Raw genomic sequence first — 19668 nt, 5'->3', positions numbered from 1 at the left:
CCACAGTTGCCTCAGCGCCGGTTTTTAATAGCGCCATTTTGCCACGGTATACTTTAACCACGGCGGCACACGAACAGTTTGCTAACTTAACCATTTCGGAAATGCTTCCACCCTTGGTCTGAAAGCCAATCACATTACCCTTCTGGACGTCAGACAAATGGCTCCGTTTTCGCAGTACAACGACTGCGCCGTTTTCCGCGTCTACCTCGACACGCTTTATATATCCTCCACTGCTAATGCTGCCACCTGTGAGTGGTGATTGCACGTCGACGTCGAACATAAAAGATGGACACATTAACATGACTGACGTTATAGTCTACTCTCTCCGATATTTGTATCGCTTTTAGCAATTATCGAACAAATTGCTTACACGAGATATTCTAAATCATGATTCGATATTCTGGAAAAATTCTAAGAAAAGGTATGCATAGACCATCAGTTCTCATGTTAGATTTTACGAAACATTCCTGTTACTTAGAAAAGAACACGTGTACAAAGCCCTATTTATCTTGTTCTTTCTAACTTATTCCTTGAGTGATCTAAAGGCAGTAGAACCACACTCACTTTCACTAGCTCGCATTCATCATTTTCTGGCGGCACTTTAACCCTCTGTCAACACTTCTAGCAGGAAATTTATTGCCACGAAGTTAGTCAGGTAGTAGTGGCTGGTACTGTTTTAATACAATTGGCTGGAATTCATGTGACCGCAATATTGTGGAACTACAGTGTCGGGACACAATGTTGGCATTATGCAATTTTTGTGACCCGTTTTTGCCCCTGTTAATATACAGCATGGAATCAAAAATGGTTTTAAACCATATTTTGAAGCTCCATCAAACTGGTTTATAAGATTTCGCTTTAATACACGTTTTGTTTGTAACAAGAAACAAACCAACTGTCCCCATTGGCTCGTGGTATCGCGTAAATCACCTGATGAGTAAGTATTTCTTTAGGCAGAAAAATTGAAATTTGTAGTACGGTCTTATTGGACCAAACTGCTGAGGTCATCGGTGCCTAAGCTTACACACTACTTCATCGAACCTAAAGTAATTTACGCTGAGGACAACACACACACCCATGCCCGAGGGAGGACTCGAACCTCCGACGGCGGGAGGCGCAAGATCCGTGACAAGGCGCCTAGACCATGCGGTCGTAGGCAGACTCCATCCACACATCGCAGTAACAAAATTGGAAATATCTGACGAAACACCAAAGAAAACGCATCTGGCGACTCTCAAGAACGACTCCAAATAAAAGTGGGAAAACATTAAGTTTACCGAACGGAATTTTAAATATTTGTAGATATATCTCGAAATTTATAAACCGAATGTCTTATTATTTATACGTAACCACAGAAATTCCGTTAGTTGTACGTGTTTCGAAAGGTCAGGCACGCGCACATATGGTTATTGTCTCTCCACACAGCTTCAGCGGTATAGGAAATGAAGCTGACTTACTCGACAGCCTCAATCGCAGAGACCCCTTTTTTGTTTATTTCAACGGGTATTTATGAGACAGTTTTGGTAAGGTATATGAGTTTCAACTTCCGAATCATTAAAACAAAAAATAGCGGAAGGTGACAGATTTCTCCAAGTAAGTATTTCGTTGCAATAGCTTTCTTAGATAATCACTATGTTCGTTATTGCTGTCTTTCGTAATTCAATAGTTTTTCATATCCTGTTCCGTCTATTTTTTATAAACCACTGTAACTGATAGATGTAGCTGCATTACCAAAATTTAGAAACACCTCTGTAACGGAGACGTCAGGAGAATCTGATCCCTTGAACTCTCGATTATCCAGAAGAAACAGTAGTACGCAAGATGAATAAGCCATTGGCTAAGGATGAGATATTTCTGATAGTAGGAAAACATAAAGGTGGATAAAAAGTTTTTCTTCAAACTTATATACAGTAGGTCTAATGTGGTTTTCTAATTTTTGATTTGATTTCCGATAAAAATCCATTCGTTTTTAAGCACATTGGAAACGAACTGGAGATGTTAAAAGCAAAATGACTCAAAATTAAGGGGCGTTATAGAGAAAAATCTCAATACAAATTAAGAGAGAAAGTTTTGCCAGGAAGACTTTTAAAAGAATTAGCCGAATGAGATAGCTGCAATTGGAGACTCCCTCATGCTCTCTTTGTAGCTATTCTGAGAGAGAGAACAGCTTTTCGTACGTGATGGAAGGACCGACATTGTTACTGAGCATATAGTTTCGAAACTGGGATAAATAAATCATTTACATCTATATCCACACTCTGCAGGCATTCGTACTAATTATTTCCATTCCTGTTACACTGGAAAATAGAACGAGGGAAAATAGACTATCTATATGCCTTCGAACGAGTCCTAATTTCTTATATCTATCTTCGTGATCCTTATGCGAAATGTTTGTTGGAGGCAGCAGAATCTTTGCCGGCCGGTGTGGCCGCGTGGTTCTAGGCGCTTCAGTCTGGAACGGTGCGACCGCTACGGTCGCAGGTTCGAATCCTGCCTCGGGCGTAGATGTGTGTGATGTCCTTAGGTTAGCTAGGTTCAAGTAGTTCTCAGTTCTAGGGGACTGATGACCTCAGATGTTAAGTCCCATAGTGCTCAGAGCCAATTGAAACATTTTGAGCAGAATCTTTCTACACTCAGATTCTCAGTCTCTAAATTTTCTCAGTAGTGTTTTACAGAACTAATGTCGTCTTCCCTCAAGGCTTCCCATTTGAGTTCATGAAGGATCTCCGTAGTACTTGTGTGTTTATCTAACCTACGGTTTACAAATCTACCGGCACACCTCTGAATTGCTTCGATGTCTTTCTTTTAATCGACCTTGTGGGGATCTCAAATACTCAAGAATGGATCGCATTACTATTCTATATGAGGGGCCCTCCACAGATGAGCTGAATTTTTCTAAAATTCTTCCAACAAACCGAAGTCGTTCCATTCCATATCGCTTTGCAAAGTTACACCGATGTCACTGTCTAAAGAAGCATATTACCAACGCTGTATCTGAACATTACGGGATTGTTTTTACTACTCATCTGCATTAACACATATTTTCGTATACTTAGGGCAAAGTCCGCAGCTCGTAGTGTAGTGCCTAGCGTTGCCGCCTCTGGATCGCGGAGGCCCGGGCTCGATTCCCGGCCGGATTGGGGATTTTCTCTGCCCGTGGACTGGGTGTTTGTGTTATCCTCCTCATTTAATCCTCATAATCATCATTCGCGACAATGGCTAGATTGGACTGTGTAAATTTGGACTGATTGACAATTGGGACTGTACGGGTGCTGCCGACCGCGCAATTGAGCGCCCCACAAGACAAACATTATCACACTTAGAGCAAACTTCCATTCATCACACCAACTAAAAATTTTGACTAAGACATCTGTAAACAACCACAGATTGCAGCTCAAAAAATGGTTCAAATGGCTCTGAGCACTATGGGACTTAACTTCTGAGGTCATCAGTCCTCTAGAACTTAGAACTACATAAACCTAACTAACCTGAGGACATCACACACATCCATGCCCGAGGGAGGATTCGAACCTGGGACCGCAGCGGTCGCGCGGTTCCAGACTGTAGCGCCTAGAACCGCTCGGCCACGATTGCAGCTCACCCTGACCGTCAGATCATTAATGTGTACAGAGAGTAAGACCAATCCTATCACACTTACCTGGGGCACTCCTGATACCCTCGTCTCTGACGAACACTTGGCCGTCGAGGACAACGTACTCGATTCTGTTATGTGGTTTTTGCATAGCTTCGTAGCGTTTTAGTTTTGCATGTTGGTAGTCTTGTTGCTATGGATTTATTTATTTGTAGTTTACTATTGCTATCTGAGTTTACATATTGTCATTTTGTGATTTGTAGATAGTGAGTGGAGCTGTGGGTGCCAGAAAATGGAGTACCATGTGGAGGAACTGGAACATCCCCGACATATTCCGCTGTTTGACTTGCTCATAATTCCTCTACGTCCATAATAATGGGTCTAAATGAGTCCAGTCATTGTCCAAGTGGAATTCTAACAACCACTTGTCTGCTATTCCTACCAAAAATACTCTCCTAGTTTGATGGTTTATTTTTAGTAACTATCGTCGCTATGATGACTTCATGATCGCTAATCCCTGTCTCTATACTGACGCTGTCAATAAGTTCAAGCCTGTTTGTAGCTACGAGGTCCTAAACATTTCCATTGTGTATAGGCTGTCGAACCAGATGCTCACGACAGTTCCCAGACAGTTGGTTTAGAAGCACTTCGCAAGACTGCTTGTCCCTACCCCCTGCAATGAATCCATAGACGTCTAGTTTATACTCAGTACGTTACAGTCGCCTCCACCTTTTTTTGGATGATTGTCACAGCAGAATCAGGTGGCCAGTACACACGTCCCGATAATTTCACAGTTAGACTCAATTTCGACCTCGATAGATGCAACATTTTTGTAGACTGCAGTGAACATCCCCCTCCCCCCCCCCTCTCCCTCCTATGGCGTCTAACGTGTCTTGCCGATGTACGTTCCATGCCCCGCTAAATATTTCGGAGCTTTTTACATCGGATTTCATCCAGCTCGGTTCCGGGAATAGCTCTAGCGCGATTACTTTTGTTGAGGGCAGTAAATTCAGGAACTTTGTTACGAACACTTGGACAATTCACTCTAAAAATCCCAACAGTCGAAGTGTCTTTGCTTTGTATACAGTCTGATTTCGCTCTCTGTGTGTCGATTGGCAAACTTTTATCAGAGGATCTCAAACTACCGCCTAGCCTAAAACACCTCTGTGTATACCCCACAATCTGTCTGCTAGTGAAACAGCTGCTTTATTTGTGAAGCGCACCCCTGGCCTACAGAGGAAGTCCTACAATTCTCCAGCCAATAACGCAGGTTCAGGTATCTGGAACCAAGATCGTCGCTGAATCGACGAGACCTTTGGTTGATACCTTCCACTCGGCTCCAGACCAAAAGACCCTGCTCAGTTCTGGGTAAGATGCTGTAAATAGTGATTTCCTCTTGAATCCCACAAGCGACAGCCTTCACCACTTGCGCCAGTCGTCCGTAAGAACTGAGGATGGCCTCAGAACCCAAGCGACAGACATCATTAGTGCCGACGTGAGCCACATCGTGAACACAAGTGCACCGTACATCATTACTGGTATGTAACTATGTCACATCTAAATTTGTATCTCCCCCTCGCTCCCCAGGGCCACATATAAAAGATTTTCTAGGTTCCCATTATACCCTCCAAAAACTTGTATTGGGGACCAGACACAGAATGATTTGAATATGTTCCCGTGTTGTGGCACGTTACAGGTTTCTCACTACAGGAAAAAAGTGTAAAATAACGTATTCCAATGTTGGGTGAAATAGCGATGGCAATGATTGTGACTAACCGTTATTTTAAAACTCACACATTAACAATACTTATTGCTAACCTCTCTGATGCCCGTGAAGCAAGGGTCGGATCATCCGTCAAAGAGCATACAACGAGACACAGACATATCATACCATTTATACTTATTATCACACCAGGTAAGTATTTAAAAATGTAGCAGTAATCATGCACAGTAAATAATGCCACTCTTCATCCACTAGAGACACTTTACTGTAGCTCTGGAAAGGGTTAATAGAACTAAATCTTGTACATTTTATTGTGTTTCTTTGTGCTAACGTGAATACTTTCATTTGTAGCAGGCAGATACTTAGATTTCAGGGTCTCAAAATTGTCCCATCAAGCTCTTTTCTCTTCTATTCAACTCAAGGAGAAAAGAATCCAACGCGACAACTTGACTACAGAGAGGGACAGCTAAACATGACGCATTCTGTGTCATCCAAGAGTAGTTATTCGTAAAGGAAGAGAGTGTGGATTACAAAAATCACAGGGATAGACGAAGGGACTAAAACGGTAAACATAAGTTTGTCAAAGCGAAATATTTCATTGTTCCTGGGCAGTAACCTACTATGTTATTAAATAGGTATGGCCACTTCTATGTGGACTGCAATGTACCTTTTTATTTTGCTGCCGACAGATGGCAGTGATAAGACGATTCACTTGGACGCCTATATCCCATGCGTGTGGACTCCTCTTAACAATTTGCATTACATGATCTTAGCTAAAATTCTGGATATACAATTCCAACTACCAGCTCGTACACAACACTTCATATTTTTTCTTTCAGAATCGCCGCAGTTTTTGGTCCTTGGACGATTGTAACACTGTCCTGCACTGCTTACTCTGAGTTTTAGTGCAACTCGCTTAAAAGGAAGCTCCAGTGCAAGAGTAACATGGGTGTACCCAGTGACATGGTTTGAAGAGTAATTCTCAGAAGAATACATATTATATTTTTATTTCCAAATTTTAATTGTGCAAATAATGTTAAACAGTACTTCATTATCATCGTGTCTCAAGCTTAAAATTTCACTACATTATCTGAGGATGCATAAAGAATAAATATCAGGTATTTCAGATTACAAACAATTTAAATTTATTTCTGCGTCCAGTATACAACTATGTATGCTTTGCAGTTAGCAGGTTCTTTCTTCCGATTAGCTATAGATGCTGGCTCTAAACTTCAGAAGAGGACGTTTCATTGTTGATAAAGTGGCATACGTTTTAGACAATAACTCTATGATGTGAGTATAGAGTGGTAGAGTGGAATTTATAAAAAATAAATTAGTTTTGATTGTCTGTACATTGATACAAGCTACAAACAAAAATACTGGGCGCTGGGAGCTGTCACATAAAAAACGGAATCTCCTAATCTTATACGGACTCTGTAAGTACGCGTACTAACAAGGGAACTTGATGGAACGGCCCTCTTCGATTTTCTTCATGCTTGTCTTGAAAGGGGGATGCCTGATATTGAATTTCCTGAGCAGTAAAACAATCACCTTTGCAGATTATTAGATTTCCGAACACTGTTCAGTATAAATAATTTCTAGCCTTTTTCACATATTCGCCGACAGTTCAGTGACTAAAGCATAGTCATAATTATAAACTTGCTATTAGAATGCACAAAATTACTTTCATTTAAATTCTATACATGCTAATAAATGGAAATGTTAGTTAAGGAAACTGAAACATGTTAATAATAATAATGTCTTTTCAACTTTATAATTGGTCGTATGAAAATAAATAAAAGTCTGATATAGGAATGCGAAATGCAGTACTGTGGAATGAATAGATCTATAACGCTGTTCTGAAACTTTACGATTAGAAGGCTTTTGCGTTATACACTATCCAGTCTGTAAGGTCCTATTGTAACATCCAACTCGTGCCTCCCGGTTGCATAGCCCGCTAGGGGCTCTCAACTGCGAGTTCTCCTAAGGTATGACCAGTTTGCAATATGTCTTGACAGATGCTTACAGTTACGATTCACCATTGTTATGGCATGATTAGTTGGTTTATTCCAACAATAATAAAATGCTGAAAAAGATATCATTCATTTTTCCGTTGTTCCATCTATCACATTTATAAATCGAGATACGGAGAATAATAAGTACTGGCAAGCTGTGCAAGTCTGTCATACAGCTAACGTGAAAGTAGCATCGGTTCTACCGAAGTGGCGAACTAGGTGGTTGTTAGTGTGTGAGAAATTAGCGAAGACAAAAATCTGGGCAAATACTTTGCAAATTCCACTAAATGGGTGTACGTTTGCTTGCATTGTTAGCGATTTTTCCTCCTGATCAGCATAGTATTGAAGAATTGCTATTTTGACCACGCATGAACTAGCCAAGTGCGATCTCAGTTGTCAGTTTTTCCACATGGAGATTAAAAATGTTATATGTTACAATTTTTTTAATTGTTTAGCATTCCTAAGAGTTTACTGTAGTTTAAAACTCTCAATCCTTTCCTTTACTACAGATGTTCATTGGCGCTCGTTAGTTTAATTAGTAATTATATGATTATTGCTACTATTTTTGCAGCGCAAGAGCATTAGGTTTTACTATGTCTTGTATCCAAATTTAAGGGATGAAATTCACTTCAGGGCGCTGACTAACTTTTTCCACATGCTCAAAATTGTTCTGCATGTTATATGATACAAGAACAGAATTAGGGGCTTTATTTAATTATTGTACTTGAACACAGTAACTGAGACCTAGTTAATGTAACTGTTCTTTTTCGAATTCTCGTAATTCAGATACTTTGTTGATTTGCAATAGTTCTGCTCTGCTATTTCAGAATAGAATCTCGCATTTTATTGGTATAGGATTTCTGACTCATTATTACTGTTTTATTATTCACCCATCAATTTTTATTTTGTTGTAATAGAAATAATACGAATAAGGGCCCAGAGGGAGGGAGGAACTCACCAAATATATTGCACGCACAGGTCGCCAAAATACCTGTATCCGGCAGCATGTACCAGTTACCTCACGAGCAATCGCGAACGCGGCAAAGTCACATTCATTTTTCGAAAGAACTGAAATTACAATTAAATCAATGCCATTAGCTGCTGAAGGCCGTTGATATACAACAACGGGGACATGTGAAAATGTGTGCCCTGACTGGGACTCGAACCCGGTATCTCCCGCTTACATGGCAGACGCTCTATCCATCTGAGCCACGAGGGCGCAGAGGATAATGCGACTGCAAGGACTTATCGCCGGCACGCTCCCCGTGAGACCCACATTCTCAACGTATAGGCCACACACTACCTTCGTAGTGCCCCCGCCATTATACCCATTACTCGCGGCAGACAATCCACCGAGTCCCGTAAGAGTTCAGGCAAATCGTGTGCATCTGCACTGAAGAAGGTCATCAGCCGGTTAGCCTTAAACGATGGAAGGGGAGTACGAACGTAGTGTGTGGACTATAAGTTGAGAATGTGGGTCTCACGGGGCGCATGCCGGCGATAAATCCCTGTAGTCGTAATATCGTATGTGCCCTCGGTGGCCCAGTCTCAAGAGGATATCTATCATTTTTCATTTTTCAATCATCTTTGTTTCAATTTGACCCGCGGGTTTGATGGGTCTGTGAGGATATTTTGCGCTACAGAAGAAAAATTTCTTTATTTCTTTTATTTGACTTATATCAGTAATGCATTTCGTTTCTCACACGGACGTGACGATTTGATTTTCATTTACTTTTACTACCGTCGTCTTCTGGACTTCAGAGTCAGTTTTGAGTTTGTCTTCTCCACGCGCATCTTGTTCTCCAAGAATGGACATAGAAGTTATTGTGTGTTTTTTTTAAAGAAGAACTTTCCTAAGAATTTTAGTTACTAGTCGCCTGTGGCTTCTTTTGGGATGGATATTATATTTTGACATTTTTATCGTTTGGAGAGGTGCAGTTTCTTTTATTATACATTCCATGGATGGACAGAAGATTTGATTTTCTGGAAGAATCTGCACTTATTTATCGATTTTCACACCACGATCCAAGAGAGAATCCGTCGGCGTCGGGATCTACCACGACCGATATAACAGCGTTGAAGCTCGCCGGAGAAGGCATATTTTGGTGACAGCAAGGAGGGCTATAAGGGGAGTTGGGAGGCCAATAAAAAAAAAAGAAAAAAAAGAAGAAGAAAAGAAAAAAAGATGGATAGAGCATCTGCCATGTAAGCAATAAATCCTGGGTTCGAGTTCCGGTCGGGGCACACATTTTCTATTGACTTCGTGGATGTGTACCAACGCCCGTCAGCAACTAATGTTATTGATTTAATTGTAATTTCATTCTAGAGAGCTGCACGGTCACCAGTGACATGTCCGAAAGAACAGATGCCGTCTTCACATTCTAAAGAACAGTCTCCACCACACTATCTCATTTTACAGATTGAAACTTTATTGTCATAAAATGCAAGTGATGATTTGTACTGATACCCTCGCGTTTCTATAAATATAAAATCATTCCCTCCCCCTCCCAACCGCAGACACCCTATTCTCACCAATCTATATGTTACGAAGAACTTGTAATAAAACCGTAAATGACATAGGTTAATGTGATTGCGTAGGCTTTCCCGGCGTAATACGTCTTGAAAGTCTCTTCGGGTTTGCTGCCGGATCCTATTTTAGGATCCGGCAGCAAACCCGAAGAAACTTTCAAGACATAGGTTAATGACGGAAAGTTAAAAATCTGTACATCTACAATTGACCAGCAGCACATTTCAAGCCATTAGAATGTTGACAACCATCTGGGAGCCTGTAGCCTAGCTGGCCTATGCCATGGTCTTGGCTATCCAGGGCAGGAACTTGGAGACGCGCGTGTAGATGCCGGGGCTGTCCTTGTTGCCGCAGCCGATGCCCCAGGAGACGACGCCTACCGCCACCCAGCGGCCATCCTCCTCTTGGATCACCAGGGGGCCGCCAGAGTCACCCTGAAGACAACATATTATACTGTAGTATACTTAGCGTTGTCAAACTGTCGTAGGCCACTGTTTACTGTCATAAGTAACCATACACGACGGTAGTTTTTCTTTGTCAAAGCTGATACGTCAAACATTTATGTCAAAGAAATTTGATACTGTAATAGGGAACTTTGTCAAATTTCACCTTTCGTCAAAGAAATATGATCAAATCTAGGGCCTCGCCGTATATTTGATCATAAAGTAGTTCGTCTTCTGTTCACTGCAATGTGACATGTAACCGCTTGGAGCGCTGGCATCGCTTACAGCTGCGAAGTTTAGTTGGTGTGTTCCTTCGACTCTTTATAATAACCTTGCTTCGACAGGGGTAAGGGAGTGAGCCAGGGGCACAATGCATGCTATTAATCATGTGCTGATGGGCAGGTGAGGTATGCTTCAGGCGACTTCAAATTCACAATCGCAGCTACAGCTACATCTGAAAACACCCATGCAGCTTTTCAGCAAGCCCGAATAGAGGACGACATACACAAAAATAAAAATTTTTACTTAGCTCTCCGTTCTAGTTTGTTTAGTTTTGAATTCTGGATGCCACAAGTTAAAAAGTGCATCATTTGTTTCGTACTTTTCATTAATTTTGTAGTTGCTGGAGCACTAATTCTATTAACTAAATTATTCAAAAATAAAAATGGTTCTTAATGCTCATATAGTGCAGTAAACATTTATTTATCTTCAGATCTTCCTCCTTCAGTGCTTTATAAACCAGTTCAAACGTTTCTGGAATGATTTTGCTTAATGTGCTCTGCGGTATTCAAGAGCTGTACTGTAAGCTGGAGTAGCTCTCTCCTGTAGCAAGATATCGCAGTTTTAGGGTGAACCTTTCTTCTGCACATACAGCATTACTTAAGTGAGCATTCTGCCTTGTAATATGAGGAATCACTTTACTGAGCAACTACTGAAAAGCACTCTCTTCCATTCGTAATTTATATGATTTGATGTCCACCACTTGCAGCTCTCGTAACAAATTTCGCTGAATGCTTTTATTATCTCGACGTAAAACCCATGGCCTCACCCAAATATGTTTCCTTTTCTACCACCGCTTATCTTCTAAATGCACACACAATGCAGCTGTGGTGCAAAAGACTGCAACGCATAATAACAAGCCGTTGTTGTCCGCCATCATGAACTTTGACGAAAGATATTATGACAGTGTAATGCCTCTTTTTAGACCCACGTAAAAGATCTGAGTCAAAGAAATTTGAAGAATAGTTGACTTTTTTTTTCTCTCTCTCTCGAAGAATACCGTCCTTAAGGTCGTACCGATGTTACCTGTATGCCTGTACGTTAGGTGTGTTGCATACCAGTCGGGCGTTACCTTTTCTTTATGTATTCAACCAGTATTTTACTAGGTCCCTCGAGAAACCGGAAGCGGTGAACCATCTAGAAACAGAGTGAGGATACATAAAGGGCCGCATGGCCTATGGAATATTTTTCCTCTATATAATTATACTCCTGTCCATTACTTAAAAATAAGCAGCATTTATAAAAGAAAGGAAACTGTCAATGTTTAATTCCAGTGTTATTGGAAACTTATTTATTGTAACATGAAACGGAGTGATGTAGCAAAAATTAAGTAACCAATACAGATTTGTTATATAGCGCTAGTAAACGCAATTTCCTCAAAAAAAGGTAACATAAGAAAACGCAAAATAAAAGTATAACAAACATCGCTTCAATACTTCGCTGAACTTGCACAAAACCTGTTTCTGCTCTTCGTAAACATCTTTCGCACTTATCAATAGTAACAGAAAACTCATACCTTTGATCATGATGAAGAACTTTCTATTAAGTACAAAGTAACTACAATAATAACGTATTTTTTATATTTGTGCACGTAAACTATACTTGCATCAAAAGTAATTGCTTTGGTTACGTAAAAATGCAGTTACTGGATCAATTAATTTTTATTATTTATAAAATGCAATTTATGTTTCTAAGGATATAAAATGCACAGTGGACTAAAACTGAATGATGAGTGGTTCTAATTTGGTGTAAAACAAACAACCAAACAAACAAAAAAACAAAGAGAAGTTGTAGGTTTGCAGTTTCTTTCTTACAAATTTATGTATGTTCTTTCCCTGCCAGTGTTACCAGTACGCCTACAATTTCCTATGTTATTTATGTATTGTACCAAAACTACGGAACAGTACAAATGCTGGAAGGAAGCCACATATTGTATCTGCTTAAAAAACTGATCACTGTGCACTAGTACACTACTGTTTGTAAAAATTGCAGTACCAAGAAGGAGACATGTGGTCACAGTGATATTTATTCCATAGATCATGGATGTGACAATACACAAATGAGAATTCAGAACCATGTGAAAACGCTACATGCCGAAATCGGAGCCTCTAGACATCGCGGGGCAGAGTCAAATAGGGTTTGCATGTGCTTCTAGAGAACGCGCTGCTCTGCGGTTTGTAGGCGCGTCAACAAAGCATCGACAATGGTTGCATGAGGACCAGGACGAACAAGTGGCTGATGATCATATCCACGAGATGTTTGATGGGTAAACGTGCAGACGAGGGAAAAAGTGCTACCTGTCATCCTTCGAAGAAGGCTTGCACATTCCTCGCCACATGCAGCTGTGCTTTATCCTACTGAAGTATGCCTTGTGGAGCTGTCGAAAGGAGGAGTAGAACCTTGGGCTCTAGAACTTCCCAGATGTGGCGGTTGTTACTCGGATTGTCCTCAATACTAACCGCACACTTTAACTTCGCCCCTATGTGAAAGACGCTGAGAGCGAAAGCTTGAAATCGGCTCATAGCGCATTAGCTTCTGGCACAAGCCTCGCCTCATTGTCCTAGGGCAGCCGACAAATAGGTTATCAAAGAAACGAATATATAACGGATTAATGCGTCAAAAGGGACACGAAAGATGGTGGCGAGCCCTTAGAAGGAGCAGATACATCCCCTTCGCGCATTTCTCTGTAAAATAATATTAACCACTACGCATAACGCCCTACATGAATGAATACTACGTAGAGTGTTAACTAATACGTGGAAAAACTCTGAAGAATTGATGGAGGGCGGAAAAATATGCAAAAACGTTCAGATACATACATGGCCTTTTCTTTATTTTCTTAGTTACAAACACTTTTTTATGTTTGCTTCGTTTCCGTCTTTTTGCTTATAAATTTCCAGCTTGGTCATGCACATATTTTTTTCTTTTCAAATGTTGCCTTCTGGAGGCTAAACGAAACTGTCAAAATTTTTACCATTAGTTCTAACAAATTGCTTCCCCCCCCCCAATTCCATATGCCTGCTGTATTTGCTGAAATCCGCATTAGCTCTTTGAATGCTACCAAAAATTAAAATCCAACAGACTGAAATCAGGAGATCGAGCAGACCAAGATGCTGCCCCACAATCGATCCATTTTTTGCTTACAGAGCAAATTGATGTTGTGCCCCACCGTGCGTGAACCACTTGTAAGTGTATTGGAAAGTCTTCCAACAAAATAATTAAATACTCCATTAAAGACTCAGCGCATGATGCTCTATTCGGTGTTCTGATCAAAATGAAAAGTCCTGTTAATCTGTCTCTAGCTATGATAAACTGTTGCTGATGTCTTGTTTCCAGTACTGCAAAAGGATTCTCATCCGCCCATACATGAGTGGGATGATGATTCTGCACCCCATATCTGGTAAACTGTGCTTCATCCGTGAATGGTATGGTAGACAAGAAGTGTTGTTCCTGAGAACAAGTCCCTCAATAACCAATTACAAAAACCTTTTATGCTTTGAAAATCTGTTTCGGCACTGCCTTGCATTCTCTGAAGATGGTGTGGATAAAGGAAATGCTCTCGTGACACTTTCCACTTTGCCGCAAGACGCATATTCTCAGTTTGTGCTATTTGTCTGGTACTGACGCCATTACTGTCCTCAGTATGACGAAGTAGCCGATCCGCTAAATCAGGTGCTCGAAACTAGTTGGTTTTCCACAGTGAAATGATCTTTTCTTAAACGAGCATATCTTCACAAGAAGTTCACTAATGCTCTCAAAGGCCTTATTGTTCGGCAAATGTCTATTACGAAATGTTTCAGCCTATAAACTTGTGGCTTCATGCGCACTGCAGTTTGCAAGTCCATACTTCATGTTCATGTCCACCGTCTGCTGATCACAAAACATTTTAGCCAGGAATGTACAGCACACGCTTGTCGAACAGGAATACGGCCGAGCAGGCGGCACGCCCGTGGCAGGCAGTCAGACAGAACACGTCGCTCTCTAGCCACGGTTGCTAACCCATGCTTGTTCGGAAGTACCCTTCTCGGACATAGCCTATTCGATTCCTGGGGGAGGAATAATGTTCAGTACACACTAAACACTAGTCCAGTGAGAACTGCTGAGCGAGCTTCCACTACTAACAGTGATCTCAATACTAAAAGGTTTTGTTTATTTACTAGTACGATGGAAACTAATATAAACATTAGAAGCCTTTGACTTATCACTTCCCAAAACAAAAACATTTGAAAAGAAAAAAAAATACCCGTAGAACTAAATGGCAATTGGAAGATAAAAAGACAGAAACGAATCTCAAGTGTAATAGCACGAAATTGTCTGTAACAAAGAAAATAAAAGGAGTGGACCATACGTATATATGAATTTTATGCTTGTTTTTGAATATATCCATTCCCCAGAGCTTTCTTACATTTTAGCTAACACTCCGAAGCAGCACAAAATCAGCCGACTTTCATTGATGAGAGAGGGGACAACTTGAATTTCGGGATTAAAATGTAAGGGGCGAAACCGCATGTTATAGCCCAATGGCGCTCCAAACTATCACACTTGGCGTTTGTTCGCTATACCGCCCGTCAATGCAGTCTGCCGATTTCGTACTTGGCGGCAGTGTCTATCACGTGTGCGGCCATCACTGTAGGTCAAGATGAAGCAGGACTCGCCCGAAAACACTTGGTATGACACTGAGCACGCCAACGGCCTACGGTGTGGTCACACGTCGTGCGTTCTTCCATTTGAATTGACGTTTTCTAAATGGTTCAAATGGCTCTGAGCACTATGGGACTTAACATCTATGGTCATCAGTCCCCTAGAACTTAGAACTACTTAAACCTAACTAACCTAAGGACATCACACAACACCCAGTCATCACGAGGCAGAGAAAAACCTGACCCCGCCGGGAATCGAACCCGGGAACCCGGGCGTGGGAAGCCAGAACGCTACCGCACGACCACGAGGTGCGGACGACGTTTTCTATCCACTGGTTCGGCACAGCGTGCCCTGCCCGAGGTAGAATGTCACAGTTCATCAAATGTGTTTTCGGAGACCAATCATTCTGCCCCGTTCGAACTCACTGACAAGCCGATATTGCGCCCTTCGACGTCGACGAGAGTTACCAGCGCTCTCTTGCACGTTTCCACTTCGTTTGAGTGTTTGTACCAAATGAGGGTGGCGAAACATTGACCTCTTCGGTCACACAAAAGAGGGCGCTGCTGGGCCTACGTGCAAAATATCATCCTGCCATCTTAATCACTCGTTATGATTCCATTGTCGTACATGGCTTTCAATTTTGAATGATTCAGACCATTCTTCTAAGTGTTACTTTCTTTAAAAAAAGTAGGGTACTAATGTTCCTATTGCTCCAAAATCGCAAATACACAAACGGATTTGTAGAAACGTACTCTTTCCGACACAGCAACGAACGAGAATACAAGTGTTAACGGAAGTAATAACACCATACATAAAATCTCAGCTTAGGGGTGGGGAGAAAAAGCAGAAATAAAGCACAAAGCTATTGAAGATATGTATTTATTAATTACAAAAGGTACTAATGCAACTCTTTGCGGTAAGTACTTACTGATTACAATGTACTTAACTGATGAATCGTACGATGGTCGTTCAATAAATAATGTCCCAAATTTCAGAACATTTTATGTGCTTCAATCTGAAGTTTCCTATACAATACCCAAAGTTTGAAATCACTTCGACAGATGTCAGAGCCGTGTTGAACCGCCAAAATGAAATCTAAGCGAGACAATCGTTACAAGCCGGCCAATGTGGCAGAGCGGTTCTAGGCGCGACAGTCTGGAACCGCGCGACCGCTACGGTCGCAGATTCGAATCCTGCCTCGTGCATGGATGTGTGTGATTTCCTTAGGTTCGTTAGGTTTAAGTAGTTCTAAGTTCTAGGGGACTGATGACCTCAGAAGTTCAGTCCCATAGTGCTCAGAGCCATTTGAACCATTTGAACTCGTTACAAACAGCGTGTTGAAATTGAATTCTTGGTTGCGGGGAAAGAAATTGTGGTGGACATCCATAAACGTTTGTGTGTGGTGTATGGTAATGACGCATTAGATAACAGTACTTTTGGGTGACGGGTAAAGAGAGCATCAGGAGGAGTAAGGCCATGATCAGCCATGCTCGGAACGTCTTTTCACAGCCACTGCTCCCTCTGGTGAACCGCGCTGGTGTCCTAATTGGTGCAGAGCGGTGTGGTAGTTAGCTCTATGGCTATCGTTGAGAGTTGGAAGTGCTTGATTGAAACTCTTGGATATTCAAATGACTGCTCAAGATGGTTTCGACGTGTGCACACAGGAGGCCGCAATGTTTAAAGTAAAGCAATTTCATCAGAATTTTTGGAGTAGCCTGATGCTATTGGAGGTGTCTTTCTGTCACGTGTCATTACGGTATCTACGTGTATCACCTTGACCCGGTAACAAAAAGCAGAGACTGCAGTGGTACCACCCGAAATAACCGAAAAAGAAGAAATTCTAGACAACTCCCTCTGCTGGCATAGTCATGAGGACAGTCTTTTGGTATAGTTTGGTGTCATTCTTGTGGAAATGCTGCTAAAAGAGACAATCATTAATTCGAAAGCGAATATACTGACACAATCCTAATTTTCTTGCTAGACACTGTCAAATCTATCCACATCAGTCGTTCGTTTACATACCTTATTGCAACTACGCTGGGTTCCATTTCTTTCCTGATGTAAAGCCCTACATCCCATTGTGCTATTCCTGCTTTGACTCCTGACAGGTAGACCTTGTATTCTCCCCCTTCCTCCTCTTTCTCACCCCTTACCCGAATGTCACTAACAGCTAAAGCGTCCATCCCCATCTTACTTGCAGCCTCTTCCAGCTGTACTTTCTTCCCCTGATATTAATAGCTCCCCATCTCATTACCATTTGTTTGCCAAGTCGTATCTTAGGAGTTCCTGGTTTGTCAGTTAGAGGTGGGACTCCGTCCCCTCCAAAGGTCCGAGGCATTTTGCTCCGATTGTTGCCAGCATCATATTTAAAGTACCAGGGAAGCAGGTTGCTAGCCTTACTTGCCCCGAGTCCCATTGGGTTTTACCCCTAACGGTTGAGGGACTAACCGGTGGATTTGGTAGTCTTTGGCGTATGAGCACAAAGGTGACCACGACTCAGAATATGTCCGAGATGCCCAGCCTTCTTCCAAAGTAACTGGTATCCCGACTGTCAGGACCACTTACTTGGCCACTCATACGTTGCCCGTGGTTCATAAGCTAGGACATGACTACAGGAATCCACACCATGAACCACCAGTATGTGAAGATACTGAACAAACTCAACAATCTCTTTCGACGTTCCGTCTGGCATGAATCTAAAAGAAATCTTGTTCCTAAACGACAATGCTCGAACACACGCAAGTCTCAGATCACGGAAACCCATTGCCAAACTGGGGTGATCCTCACTGCATCATCTGACGCACAGCCCGGACCTGATGCCTCGGATTGCAGTCTTTTTGAGCCACTTAAGATTGTCTGCGTGGGATAGACTTGGAAGAGGAAGAGAGCGTAATCCTTGCAGTGAAAACATGACTACAGTACACGACATTTTGCTAATGGGGACGAGGGCGTGCTGGAAAGTAATTTCTCCGAATTTTTATGTGAAAATTCTTAAAGCTTTTTAAACAAAGCAAACTTTATTAACATTCTACATCTTTACTCTTCATGTACACATACTTATTTGTGAACGTAGTCACCCTGGCGACTACCACATTTCTCTCAATGAGAGACGAATTTGTTGATTCCGTCACTGTAGAGTGCTTTAAGTTGTCGAACCCACGACATCACCTCTGCTTGCACCGCTTCATCATTATCAAAGCGAAGTCCTCGACGACATTCTTTAAGTTTTTGAAACAGATGAAAATTGGAGGGGCCAAGTGGGAACTGTATGGAGGATGATCGATGACAGGGAACCCAAGGTGTCGGAGTGATTGAGATGTCACAGCGCTCTTGTGTGATCTGGCACTGTTATGCTGAAGGGGAGGGAGCCCCACGTGCGGACCAACTCTACGAATTCGTAACTCAATTACAGCACGCTGTTTTTCAGGCATCAACATACATACGATATACACCGCCATGATACACACTATAATTCGGAACACTGTAGTGGTAGAAGGATGTATAGTAATGAAGAATAAATATAAAGAATGTTAATAACTTTTGTTATATTTAAAAAGTTAAAGAGAGAGCACATAAAAAATTTCAGGCATTACCTTTCAGTACTGCTTCATACGAGTATGCTCTTACAAATGCTGTTATAAGGTCATAGAATGTGATGAAAACTTTTAAAGAAATAATCTGCATTGGTTATAGAATAATTTTTATTAAAAGTCACGACCGGTTTCGAGTTGCTAGAAGACACACCCTCATGTGATAAAGATTATTTTTAATGTGTCATCCTCGAAAGGTAGCTGTCTTCCGGCGATGGTCTGTTAAAAAAAGGTTTTATCAACTGAGGATCACTTTCACTGTAGTCTAATACCGCATTTTTCAGTGATAACTGATTTCATTCAAGTACTGAACAAGTGTACACTGTCAATGACTCATGGCTGATTAGTGGACACTGGACACGCCACCTGCGGCTGGGCCTGGTTGCAACTACAGTCATTCAAGATATTCAGTACTTGAACGAAATCGATCATCAGTGTCAAAAGAGTGAGACAAGTCATTTCAATAATTAAGCTTTCGCAGGTTTACCCATATGACGACACGTCAGGCCTTCCTAACATATTATCATCATTGTTCTTCTGTAACCTTCGTCGGCTGTGCTGTCCTTGGAAGTCAACAAAGTTCCTACGATTCTGCAGAAGTATGGCGATGAACCTGGTTAGGCTGAAGTCCCTCGTCAGGTTGTGGAGCTTAGTTAATAGTAACCTATGGCTGACGGTGTCGTACGCTGCTAATAAGTTGACAAACGCTATTCCAGCCGCCCCAAGAATGTCGAAACAATCTTCTAAGAGCTGCGTGAAATTCAGGACTTTTCTAGTACAATTTGTGCAAGGATGAAATCCAGATTTCTGCATCTACATCTACATCCATACTCCGCAATCCACCTGACGGTGTGTGGC

The 19668-nt window shown here is 41.6% G+C and overlaps 2 protein-coding genes across 2 annotated transcripts in view; one reads left to right on the top strand and one right to left on the bottom strand.

Annotated features, from left to right (window-relative positions):
• LOC126359518 (tubulin alpha chain-like) overlaps positions 1-7985 on the top strand; it is a 74437-nt gene extending 66452 nt beyond the window's left edge. The window contains exon 8 of the mRNA XM_050007637.1: positions 6155-7985. The gene's annotated coding sequence lies outside the window, so the exon portion shown is untranslated. The remainder of the gene's footprint in view (positions 1-6154) is intronic.
• Positions 7986-9188: 1203 nt separating this feature from the next.
• The window catches only part of LOC126359535 (proclotting enzyme-like), a 91535-nt gene continuing 81055 nt past the window's right edge, over positions 9189-19668 (bottom strand). The window contains exon 8 of the mRNA XM_050007638.1: positions 9189-10291. Within this exon, the coding sequence (XP_049863595.1) occupies positions 10133-10291 (159 nt within the window). The 3' untranslated portion in view covers positions 9189-10132. The remainder of the gene's footprint in view (positions 10292-19668) is intronic.

This window comes from Schistocerca gregaria, chromosome 1, assembly GCF_023897955.1.
Source record: "Schistocerca gregaria isolate iqSchGreg1 chromosome 1, iqSchGreg1.2, whole genome shotgun sequence".
NCBI classification, from domain to species: domain Eukaryota; kingdom Metazoa; phylum Arthropoda; class Insecta; order Orthoptera; family Acrididae; genus Schistocerca; species Schistocerca gregaria.
This window is presented reverse-complemented; position numbering and strand designations above follow the sequence as displayed.